Consider the following 13,169-nt stretch of genomic DNA (forward strand, 5'->3'; position numbering starts at 1 on the left):
GTTTTTTGGTTTGTTTTATTGAAGTCTATTTTTAATTAAAATCATGATAGACCTGTGATGTTCCTGTGGCTTTTGGGTTTGACCACTGATCTGATTTTAAAACTTTTGTTTTAAAGTCCTAGGACCTGAACTCTTCCATGGCATGCATTTTTAATTTTTCTTTGATATTTTGGCATATTTGGCATATTTTTTTGTTTTTAAGAAAAATAAGAGCCACATATGAGGATATTTGTTTAAAAGTTTGATAGAACAGTAGCAGTATAATGTCCTTGTAAGTGGATATCAGGCCCTTGTAGAGCAAAATTGTCACGTTTAGTTAACGGACTCAGGCACAGACCAGAAATCCTTGAAGAGAAGACAGTTTATTGATACAGACAACACCAGTTGATACTATACACAACGTGCTGGGGGGGGGGGGGCTCCGGGGTCCGTGAGGGAAAGGAAGGGGATCAGACGTGCTCCAAAGAATCACTCTGCTCTCTCCACAACTGGGTTACACAAATCCCAGCACTCCTCCATGAGATGACAGGCAGGTAGGGAAAGATCTGTACACAGAAACCTTAGTTATAGATGAACAGACGGAAACAACTCACAGATTCTGATTCTCAAACTACTGAGCGACTGACGCTGATAGCTCAACGATCCAGCGACGAGTAGCACAGTGCTGCCATCTTTAGTAGAGCTCGCGATTACGCAGAGAGAGAGAGAGAGAGAGAGAAACACATGTTGCCTAATATGGGATCAGCTGGTGAGGCACAGGGACCATGACAAAAATTAAGTATTTTGGTCTAAATAACACAAAATGTGATGTCCATGTAATGGTGGATTAACAGGTGTTATTCTAAGGAGAGAAACTGTTGAGTATTGCAGCATCGACAGCGATCACTTCAAGGAAAATGACGACGGAGGCAAAAATTTCCTTAATATTTGGGGAACTTTATTCCACATCGACACACGGCAAAACTTTTCCTCATGGGTGCTATTTTGTTGTGGTAAACTTTTTTTTCTTAGGGGCGTGATGATGCAGCATACGTGCCCTTACAATGAAACAGTGCCTCCTTGTGGTGACAACTAATATACTGTCTCTCTGTTAAACAATAGTAACCATAATGCAGTTAAACACACTGTAAACACAATGAAGATCGTAACACCCCCTCTTGTACTCAGGTTACTGAAATCTAAAGAAAAGTTGTACAATAAACAATAAACAGTTGTACAATCTCTACCACACTTCCTTTTCCTTTTTTTCTCTCCCCCTTTTTTTCTTCTTTCTTTTAAGCACCAAACATAAAGTCAGCAAACTTTGCAAGTTTTAGCTTAGAAACAGGTTTGGTCATAATATCTGCAACCATTGCTTCAGTAGTGCAATATAACAGACACATTTTCCCTTCATTTACAATGGACCTTACAAAATGATATTTAATGTCCACATGTTTGTACCTCTGTCGGCTCACAGGGTTTTTAGCCAGGGCAATTGTTCCCTGGTTGTCTTCGTACACTATTGTTTGAGTATATCTGTAGTCATCTATACCTTTCAAAAGCTGTTCTAAATATATACACTCTTGCATTGTGGAAGCCAGAGCCATATACTCTGCTTCACAGGTAGAGAGTGCCACAGTGGGCTGTTTCTTGCTCTTCCATGAAACTAGAGAACTGTTCTTACATAGATGTACACAGTAACCAGTAGTGCTGCGTCTGTCGGCGGTGTCACCTGCCCAGTCAGCATCACTGTAGGCTACTAGACCCAAATTTTTATCTGTGTTTCTCCTAAAACACAACTTCTTATCTTTGGACCCTTTGAGATTTCTCAAGACGTTTCACAGTTCCCCACTGTTCCTCTGTAGGCTCATGGAAATGTTGTGATAACTTGCTTACCACAAAACTCAGTTCAGGACAGGTACCTGATGCAAGGTATATAAGACTGCCTATAGCCTCTCTATACATCCTTGTTTTAACCCATACAAGGATTTTTGTCATCTACACACTAACCCTTCTCTTCATAACCTTCTGACTGATCAATGTAGATTTCATAATCAATGGGAGCGTGTAAATACGCTGTCTTCACATCCATTTGATGGAGTAACATGTTCTCCTGCGCTGCTCTTATGCTGGTTAAGTTAGCTGTTGGTGAGAGTGTCTTTCCTAATCTATCCCCAACTGTTGGCTGTAACCCTTGGCTACGAACCTCGCCTTGTATTTGTTGTTTCCCTCAGTGTCACTCTTAATGGAATAAACCCAATTCCCCCCCACTGTTTTCTTTCCCTTTGGCAAAGTGGTTAGGGTGAAAGTGTCATTTTCCCGTGACGAGTGGACTTCTTCATCCATGGCTTTGATGCAGTTCTTTGAGTTAGCTGATTCTATGGCTTCCTTAAATGTGTTTGGGACACCACACACTGCCCTGTACCAGTAGTCTATGGTAGTGTGGATGTCATCGCTGCCACTGTTGGCAGCTACAAAGTCATTTAAATGTCCTGGTTTTCTTCTCTCCCTAATAGGATACCTTTTGTTGACAAATCCATCACTTGCCACACTTGATACTTTTCGTTCACGCTCATCAGGTATACCACTTTGTGGACTTTTGTGTCACAGGTGCCAAGACGAACCGCCTGGTGTTGGAGGAAAAGGACCCAAAATGCAGGCAGCAGACTGATGAAGTGTAGTTTACTTACAAAGTGGCAGTGGCAAGAACAGGCAACGAAGCATGAGACATTACTGAAAGGAACCTAAAGTGGGAAAAACTAAAGAGAAAACTTGAAACCATCATGAAACGGGGTGAAAGGCAGAGAGCCGCAGACTAACAAACAGGACACCATGGAACACAGACAAGCCGACAACGAGCACAGATCGACACCCACTATATATACACACACAAGGTAATCAGGTAGTCACACACAGGAGGGAAGAACAGCTGATCCTAATACACAAAGACGACTGGAGGGTACAAGCTGAACACAATGACGACAGACACAGACTTTCAAAATAAAACAGGAAATCTAGAACACGAACAGGGCACAAGGGGAGGACACAGAATACCAAAATCAGAATAACTAGGACAGAAGACAATAATCATATTAAACACAAAACGCTGGGTCAATGATCCAGCACCACGACATTTTGTCCCTCACAATAAGTTCTGGAACCTCTTCATTGTCATTGTCACTTTTCTCTGAATGTCTGTTAGCCATAGGCTCTCTTACTCTGCTACAGTCATCATTTATTTCTCCCTCATCTGTCTGTGTTTGTCTTTCTACACTTACTTTGCTCACAAACTTAACAAGTCTATGTTTCTGAACTTTCTCAGTTTCGGGTGGTAAACTAAGTAGGCAGGACTGTTCTTATCATAACCTACAAAGAAACTTTAGTCACATTTTGAATCAAGTTTCCCCTTGTCCTGTTTGTATGCATAGCGCACAGACCCAAATTTCTGCATCTTTGACAAGTCTGGCTTTTTACCTGTCAGCATTTGGTAAGGTGTTTCCCCCGTTCGCTTATTAAAGCATCTGTTCCGTGTTACAGCAGCAGTTTGAATGGCATAGTTCCATACGCATTTCGGTAGCTGACTGTCAATTAGCATACATTTGCCCATCTCGAAAAGAGTACACCCCCCCTCTCGGCTGTACCGTTCTGATGGGGTGAGTACGGGGCTGATGTCTCATGCTTAATGCCATTTTTTCTTAACAAGTTTTTGTCTTCAGGAAATATAGAAACACTGAGTTTGAATAATCATCAGTGAATGACTGCGCATATTTGTACCCATCAATAGATTCAGTGGCTATCGGACCTGCTAAATCTTTGTGTACCATTTATAAAGGAGCCTTTGCTCTTGTATCAGGATCTCTGTTTCGGGTATGTGCAAACTTTCCCTGGATACACACTTCACATTCCTGGTCAGGACTATCAGTTCTCCCCTTAATCTGCATAGCGTTAACCACACCTTGTAATCTTACTACATCTTCATAGTTGCAATGACCTAATATCTCATGCCATGCCTGTATGTCATGACAGGTGTTACACTTATCATTACCCTCAACTTCAGTGTGCAAATAATACAACTTGCCATACACATGAATGTTAAAGTTAATACCGTCTTTGTGGGTCAACATGTCTTGCCCTTGTTTAAAGGTGACTGTTGCTCCTAATGCAGTGGCTAACTTTACAGAGAATATGTTCTGGGGGTATGATGGAATAAACAGTACATCTTTCAGCGTTGCTTTGCGCCGCTGGCCTGTATTGTCAATCAGGAACACCTCTGCGTCCCCCCTCTGTTGGGTGATGCCTCTGCACTGGGTACCGTCTGCCAGTTCCACGCTGTGTGACTCCAGTCTGAATGCGTGGTCGAAGCTCTTGAACTTGGCGATGTTGTTAATGATGTGTGAGGTAGCCCCAGTGTCCACCAACAGGCCTTTCTCCTCAATGCTGTATGCTGACTGCTCGACTTTGATGTCTGCGCCCTTAATCCGGCATTTCTGCTTTGGATCCGTTGGCGCTCTCATCTGTGACCTTCCGCGCGCCATCCTGTTTGTCTTTATGTCTACATGTGGTATCACTGTGTGTGTTGCTTTTGCAATGACTGCACCACGTCCTTCGTCTGCACACTTTTGCTCGGTGGCCTTTTAGTCCACACTTGAAACACACAATGTCCACATCGCTCTTGTATCTGCATCGTGCGCTGAATCTCGTGTGCTCACGCCCGGATCTTACTCCTGTTCTGATTACGTTGTCGCTACACTCTGATGCGTTTGACTTTTCAGTGTCTTCGAAACTCCGTAGCTTTGTTTTGAACTCAGCAAATGTCATATCGTCTTTATTGTGACTTCATGTATTGAAAATGGTTTAAAACTTTCAGGTAGTCCTTTTAAAACCATAGCAATCAGTAATCCATCACCTAAAGTCCCACCCGCATTGCGCAGCGCTGACACCTGCCGCTCCTATTTCGCCATGTCTGCTGCCCTCTTTCCCCTGACCTGCCAGGCCCTGTTATTGGCCTCTGAGACACCCCAGGTGTGTCAAGTTCATAATCAGAGAGGGGCGGAGTCTTTCCAGGACAAGTCAACAATAAATACAATAAAAACATGCAATAAACCCATAAGAACAAAACACTGTACAATATTAAAACATTAAAAATAGTAAAATACAGCAACTCATGCACAATAAAAAATGCTAATGGCCTGACAGTGAAAAAGCCGTCGGCCTCTGGAAGGAAACAGAAGACATTTCAGAGGCTGCAGGCAGATTTCTTTGGTTTTGGGCCTTTTTCAGCTTTATTGGACAGAGCAGTGAAGATAAGTGACAGCAAAGCAGAGGGAGAGAGAAAGGGGATGTGGCCCAGGTCAGAATCAAAGCCAGGCCAGCTGCTCTCCACCTCGTGGCACATGGTCACCTGATCATCCTAGTGAGCTCCACCAGCAGCCCTTTCACACAGTTTACACTGTCAAACACTGCGTGTGGACCTCAGCTAACAATAGGCTACATTTAAGTCTGGAGTACATGCTTTTATATTGAGGCAGATTTTTCACTGTTTTTATTCCATCAGCAGCTCAACATCATGAGCAGCTTTGACATAAAGACATCAAACTCAAGCGGACTTTAAACTGGATCTACTTTTAATACAGGGGCTCAAAAACAACTAACGTCTTTATTATATATCAGGACAGAAAGTCATTTCATCTCAAATGGAAACAGCTTTATTTGGAATAACCAGCACTATCAACTGGTTTGGGATCTCCACCAGTTTCATGTCTTTACAGCTTCTCCAACAAAGTTCCTGTAAAATCAGCATTTTTGTCTGTATTGGTTTGATAGTGATTGATTCAACTTCTCCAAGTGAAATCCAACAAGTGTATTTAACAGTGCAAACCAGAGTGGAAGCTGCTCATATATAGTTCAACCCAGGCTAAAAGTAAGTTGAGTAAACCAGCATCATCAAAGTGTCAGCTCTCTGAACATGTTGCAAGATCGCCATCTGCAGGACAAAACTAGTTTTTCTCGCCCTCCTCGTCAATGTCATGATGACGTCATCGTACAGCAAAACATGCAGATCAGGTGACATGACTGTCTAAGACACTGAGTTAAACTGTGGCAGGTAAACATGTGGAGGAGGAGCAACAACTGCAACATGACGCTCGAACATTGTTATTGCATTATACAGTTTCCTCTCTAACTGGATAATGCTGTGAACAAGAACAGCTGTGGAACCAGGGTCCTGAGTGTCGTCTATTGATGAATCCAGGTAAGTGTGTTGCTGGTGGAGATGATGAATCACAGCGTTGAGTCAGGAGTCACGTTGGAGTCAGAGCTTTTCTTCAGCTGCTCTGGTCTTCAAATGTAAGGCATCGACGGCTCTCCTTTTCAGGTCCGTTGGAATATAACCTTCTTCTGTCTGAGAAATATTCATGAAACAAACCTGAGAAAACAAAAACAGCAGCAGTAATAGTAAATTGTACTTATAAATTCACTGAAAAGCCACATTTGAACTCTACCTACTTGTTCATCAAGGCATGAGTACAAGGGCAATGAGACTTCACAGACATGTTGAAATTGTCCTTGTGATGTGAAGATGGTGGACTGTGGTGGCCACTGCACACTGTTGGACTCCGTTACAATCTTGATAGTGAATCCCTGTCTGTCTGGAACAAATCATTTATATTAAAAATACATTTACAGAAAATACAAACACCAACAACATGTGTCAACATAACATCATATTTTATTATTTAGATTATATATATTATTATACTTTATTAATATTTATTTTTCAATGAAGGTGACAACCAACTGCGGTTTGAATCATTGAATGTACACCAAGCACTGCAGATATATTTTAAGACTTCTACATTTTATAAATAGTGAAAAAATTACAATTAAAATTCTCAAAAAAACAAAACTGGGTGAAAATACAAATAATATCTAAACAACTTAACAACCCCCAAAGCGTGTAAGTCACGTCACGTGACAGCGCAACATCTAAACACAAGGGGGAGGGGAGCAAAGTGTGCCTGCTCTGCGCTGACACAGGAGCGGCGAGTCCAGCGACTTGGCTGTTTTGTCTTTGCCGAAAGCATTGCAAACAAGAGCGGAACTTAAAGGGGTCTCCACCCTGACTTCCAACCGGAGCGGCCCGCGGAGCTTACAGCGCCGGTGCACAGACGCCTGCCCACGGGTCCGAGTAACAGCTAACAACGGCTTCAACGAGGCACCGTGACGTCACTAAGAATTAAGGTTTGGGTTTTTTGGATCAATCTTTATTCGAATTGAGACCAAAGAACAGGAGCAGCAGCTAACTCAGTAAAGAGATTACCGGAAGTGTGCTCGGACACGGAGGTCAGAAGTTAAATCAGCCTGTACAAACACACTGAAGCTTTTTGAATATTTACCCGAACAATGATGTCATAATTGTGTAAGGTTGGAGGAAAGTTTGATAGTGTGAGGCTTATGTCCTCAAATTGTGGTTATGCAGGTGTTGTGCCAAAAACTGATTCCCGGTATTTGCCAAAAACTGATTGCTTGTATTTAAACTGCTATTAATAACTTGTTGGTCTACAATATGTGAAACATATGTCAAATATATCCCTCGTGAATTATATCAAGTCATCTTGACCAACAAACAACATTCCTGTAGCAAGGTAGAAGCCTGCAATCACTTTTTGGCACTGACCTTTGTATCCTTTATTTGTGCAGTTAAAGAAAATTCTTGTTTACTTTAAAAATGTCTCTTTTAAGAGTAATCTGGCCAAGAGGACAGCTGAAATTGCAACAAATGCAAAATTAGTTCTGTAAACATATTTTAAGTGGACAAAACGAAGCTAAATTGATTATAATCAAGTACAATAACACAGCTACAAAGATAACTGAGAAACAGGTAATTTTTTAAATTTTGTATATAACCCCTTTGTAATACCTGTTCACCGAAGTCTATTTAGCAACATACGTAATGATGTTACACATAAAAAACACACGGAAACATTGGAAATCGTTTTTTGGCAGCCAATCACTTTTTGGCACAACACCCGCTTGTACATGTACACAAGAGACACGAGAGTTCTTTACTGATGTTTACTGTGCTCCTCTTAACGTACACAGGCACACCGTAGAACTGGTGAATTCAAATGTACAATAAAGTTATATTTCAACATTAAAACATATAAAATTTGAAAAATATAAACAAACATACCACTTTGGCCTGCAAGTGGACACACTGGTGTATTTGGAACTTAGGACTTATTATTTCTTATTTAGCTTGGCATTCACATGTCAAGACCATCATCATGTGCAGCTTCTCTGACCTTTTTCCTAAACAGGAAGTGATCTCTCACCTTAAACCTTCTTAATTGATCGATGACTTTCGTGTGTCAAACTAGCAATATACTGTATACAAATAAGAAAATGTTAACACGTTAAACATAAAAATAAAAACAGAGAAAATAAAATCCGTGAATTACATTATAATTACAAGAACGCCGCTTAGCGGTACAACACTAGCGTTTCATCAGCTGTTACAGTGGCCATAAATATTTTGTACTTGTAAAACAAATGCATATTTGTGAACAGATGGGTTTGGCTGTGGGAGGGGTGCACGAACAAAATTTTTAGATATTTTGGTTTACAATGTTAGAAAACTCAGTTCACAACTATGTATTTTATTTACAAGTATAAAATATTGATGACCACAATTTTAGCCCTTAGAGGCTGTGAGGAAATTGGGATTTGTGTTCACAGCCTCCCTTTAGTGAATATGGAAGTTGAAAGCAAAAAAAATGAGTTTAATGAATTAAAATACAGAAGAGTTGTAAATGACTTCGTGTTGGTGGGTTGGTGTGCAGAAAAGAGAACGCAGCGTGGGTCCGGTGCTGGGGGGAGGGGTCCGACTGGTTGAGGCTGGTCAATGAGGAGGTCTTTGAATCTGGAGCACGGGGATGGGGTTATGGTGCTGAGCGCTCAGCTTCAGTCCTCATGGAGCTCTTCCTTTTCTCTACATGGCTCTGTGCTCTGTGAATGGTGATGATGATGGCATTCTCCTCCAGGGTCAGAATGGTGGAGTGAGTCAGGGAGAGTTTGATTGCCCAGTGACGATGCTGTCCCGAGGTTCACCGCTGTCAGCCTGCAGAAGACTGCATGTGGTTGGAAACAGGATCCTCTTGGAGCAGAGCTCTGATCTGTTTATTGCAGGAGTTAAAACAGACTTCACCTACAGCAGAGTGTGTTGGTGTAAAAGCAGGAGGGTGGTGCTGATCCAGTCCCCAGACCTTTGCATGCTCCAAAGAGTTACGGGAAGGTTAAAATGTGTTCATTAATTAGTTATCATGAAACAATAGTTGGTCTACCAGGAGGACTGTTTCTGAACCAGGAGTCACACAATTAGGATTTTTGCTTGTACAGATGAAATAGTGATGAGGAGTTCTGTTTTGAATAGAGATGGACTGATCCAATATTGTGTATTGGTATCAGTCCTATACTGACCTAAGTTACTGGATCGGATATCGGAGAGAAGAAAAAAATGTAATCTGATCCATTAAATATCACAAAAGCACCGCACAAAACTTGGGACATGGCGTAACCCAGCTCATGACATTAGCAGTCACAGCAGTTATTATGTGTCACGTGATAGAGCGGCGGTGGCATGCGAGACCTGTCGGCAGTCTGGTGGAGCATTTGGAGCCTCGCTACGTACTTGCAAATGCATTTCATTCAGCTATCCCAGAGAAGTGAAGCAAGTGTGTGAGTTCATCTCTGAATGTTTGTAAAGCATTCTCGCGTTAAGCTTAACAACTGATATATGGAGCGAGTGCCTCTTCCCTCCCCCCCTCTCCTGTTGCTACTTCAATTAGGGATGGGTTTTGATAATCGATTTATTGATTAAAATCAATTCTGGCTTGGATAACGTGATATCGATTCATTAAAATCCTGAATCGATTTTTTAAATATTAATTCATTTTGCCCAAAATGCCTGAATCTCAGGTTAAACCTCACAAAATTTCAAGAACCACCAAACAGTTAAAACAGTAAATGAGATCAGGAACACGGATTCTGCACAAAGACGTAAACACACAGTGCGGAGCCGCCGAAACATCTGAAACAGTGAGATGTCGCCTTTCTCACCTGACGGCACGGACACGGTCGGGGCTGAAAGCCGACAGCTCGCTGATTCTGATCCGTCGGCGGGTCCGCACTTTGTGTTTACGTCCTTTTTGCACTGATTCTAAAGCTGTTAGTTTGATCTCTCTCCAAACAATAACCAGCAGCAAAAGAAGATCCAAACTACGCTTCACATAAACGTCGTCATGAATTCACTCTGACTTTTGCTGTTTTGCTTCCACCACAATAAAATCACACTTCATGCACAGACTCTCTCTCTCTCTGAGGCAAAATCGAATCATGGATCGAATCGATTCGGGATCTTGTGAATCTGAATCGAATCAATTCTAGAAATCAGTGACAATACCCAGCCCTAACTTCAATCATGAAACTGATCAATGATCAGCTGCTTTTCTGTCACGAGTCCCATCTCTCTTTTTTATTAATCTCCCACTTTGCACCAGAAAATGGAAACCAGCGGATAATCAAGGCATAAATGAGGCGGAGGGTGGGTTTGGTTCATTTATTTTTTATTTTTTGTTGGGAGTTGGCAACCCTATTAGTTTGTTTAATATTTCCACTAACTACTCTTTAAAATACCAGAATAGGGAGGATGGTGTAGGTTCAGGTTTATTAGATTGATCAGTGTTGCTGAACTGTAAAATATTTTGGGTGCAGTGTATTTTTTTGCATAAAGGTAGAACAGAATAGCTTTAATGTTTTGTTTTTATAACTTGAGTATAGACTTATACAAAATGCAGCAAGATATTTAAAAAACAGTTTCTGATTATAAAATTCACTATCTCGGATTCATATTCATATCGGTATCTGCAGATATCTAAATTTATGATATCAGTATCGGACATAAAAAAGTGGTATTGTGCCGTCTGTAGTTTTTAATGAGCGACCAGGATGAGAAGGCCTGATGATGCTCTCAAATGTGTTGTTTGGAGGAAACAAGTTAATAGCAGCGTTCTCATAAGACTTCATTATTGAAAGTTTCTTTTTGAATGAGTTTGTCTTCCAAAGCAGAAGAGTCAATAATCCATTCCCAAATCAAAAAACTGTTCCATAACAACCTTTAATTTCCATTAAGTATAATTGCAATTATATATAAAATGGCTCTGGTCTTTGGAGTGATGTCAGGAGTAGAGCCAGTCTGAGCTGACTGAAGTCATTCCACCTTAAATCAGCTGCAGTTACAATGCTGAGTAGCAGCAGGAAGGCAGCATGTGTTCAGTTTAACTGGCACAGACTCAAGTGTGTTGTCACTTCATTGTTTGTTACCTGCACAGGTACCGCCGGTGCCCTGATGGGAACTTTTATGTCAAGGAAATGAAATACTGATGTACATATTCTACTGTCATTGGTCACAGCCGCAACCGGGTCATCGCTGTGTCCCACTCTGTCCCCCTACAGACGCTGTGTCACAGTCTTTTCACCCACAAACACTGGGTGGTGCAGTCGCCTTACAGCTGTGCGCTGCCCTGAATGATGTGATCATTAAGTTTGTCCTCTGTGCCGCCTGCAGGTTTTCCAGATGATCGTTGATGGTCACAGGAGGGAGGAGAGGAGGATGAAGGAGGTGGGCTGTCAGTGGGAGAGCCCCGTGGAGGACAGGAAGGAGGTGGGCTGTCAGTGGGAGAGCCCCGTGGAGGACAGGAAGGAGGTGGGCTGTCAGTGGGAGAGCCCCGTGGAGGACAGGAAGGAGGTGGGCTGTCAGAGTGAGGCAGTGCAGGTGGATGTGCTGAATCAGCAGCTCAGCTGGAGACACTCAGGTGAGACTCATGCGTGATCTATGACTGTTATATGAGAAACACGGAGCTTCAAACTCAGGTCCAGTGTAACATTGAATAGAATAGAATATCTCTGTTTATTGTCACTGTTACAAGAAAAACGGAACACAGTGTGGCATCTTTCCATTGTGTGTAATACACAACAACATAAGTATCTATGCCATAACACCGAGTGACCTCAGTCCTGCTTACAGTAAACACATCCACACACTGCCTGTGGCTCTTGTGGTCGGAGCTCACATCTGCCCTCAGCATAAATCCGTCCTTCCCTCTCTCTCGCAGGTCTTCCGGGTCCTGATACGTCAAAGCCCCCTGCTGACTGCACGGCAGAGGAGATGCTGATGGCCGTTCGCTCTCGGTTTATGGACAGAGTGTCCGAAGCTGTCCTGAGCAGGCTGCTGGATAAACTCCTGGAGCACCGCATCATCATCGATGATGAAATTGATTTAGGCAAAGCGGATGGAAGGGTGAATAACGCCCGACGGGTGATCGACATGGTGCGGAGAAAAGGATCCCAGGCCTGCTCGGCTCTGATCGCCGCTCTCTGCAAGGTGGATCCGTTTCTTTCAAAGGAGCTGCAGCTTATGTGACGCACTGCCAGATGTTTTCCATCAGACACACAGATCAGCACTCACAGGAGGGCAAATTATGACTCATCTGTAACACTCAGAAGCAGCTAATACCTTTCAGTATTCAATCGTCCAATCCACTTACAGAGTGGAAACTTGAGCGCTGGCTCGTCTATTTGTTTTGGTTTTCACATCAAAGGTTTTCACAGAGACGATTTTCTATGCGTCTTTATTGCTTTATACAAACAAAGATGTTCCAAACAGCAGAACATGGCAGAGTTTCAAGACTGAAGTGTTCCAGAAATTAGATCTTGAGTCAAACCTGAACAATGAGCTCGGTGAAAAAGTCCAACAGAAACCAACAGATTAATGAAGATTTTGGCTGTTTTCATGATGTTGAAGTGAAACGTGTCAGAGAGCAGAGGATCGGACTGTTTTGTGTGTTTCTTTCTGTATCTCTGATCAGCGTGAAAATAAAAGATGAGCTTCCTGTCACCGTGTCTGGTTCCGTCTGGATTTGTAAAATAACCTTGAACATATTTAGTAACTGACAGTCATAAGTATCAATAATTGCAGGTTTTCACAAATATTCAGAGATGTTGTGGTGAGTCAAGAAGCTAATAACCATCCACACCTGGACCCTAGTGTACTGTGACCTGCAGTGAGCGGGGGTGGAGGTGACGGGGAGTGATGGTGAGCAGGTGCTCTGACTTCATGGTCTGAACAGGACTCT

At 42.3% G+C, this 13,169-nt stretch overlaps 1 protein-coding gene across 2 annotated transcripts; it reads left to right on the forward strand.

Annotated features, from left to right (window-relative positions):
* Positions 1 to 6,082: 6,082 nt before the first annotated feature.
* On the forward strand, positions 6,083 to 12,714 carry LOC102789267 (uncharacterized). 2 transcript variants are annotated; one of them, XM_087838663.1, is made up of 3 exons: positions 6,083 to 6,229; positions 11,603 to 11,849; positions 12,150 to 12,714. In XM_087838663.1, the coding sequence occupies exons 2-3, from the start codon at positions 11,612 to 11,614 to the stop codon at positions 12,455 to 12,457; spliced, it is 546 nt and encodes a 181-aa protein (XP_087694789.1). In that variant the 5' UTR covers positions 6,083 to 6,229; positions 11,603 to 11,611; the 3' UTR covers positions 12,458 to 12,714. The 2 variants fall into 2 exon arrangements, with proteins under 2 accessions (XP_087694789.1, XP_087694788.1); XM_087838662.1 differs by lacking the exon at positions 6,083 to 6,229 and adding an exon at positions 6,985 to 7,218.
* Positions 12,715 to 13,169: the final 455 nt, after the last annotated feature.

This window comes from Neolamprologus brichardi, chromosome 3 (assembly GCF_056152115.1).
Source record: "Neolamprologus brichardi isolate AB-2024 chromosome 3, ASM5615211v1, whole genome shotgun sequence".
NCBI classification, from domain to species: domain Eukaryota; kingdom Metazoa; phylum Chordata; class Actinopteri; order Cichliformes; family Cichlidae; genus Neolamprologus; species Neolamprologus brichardi.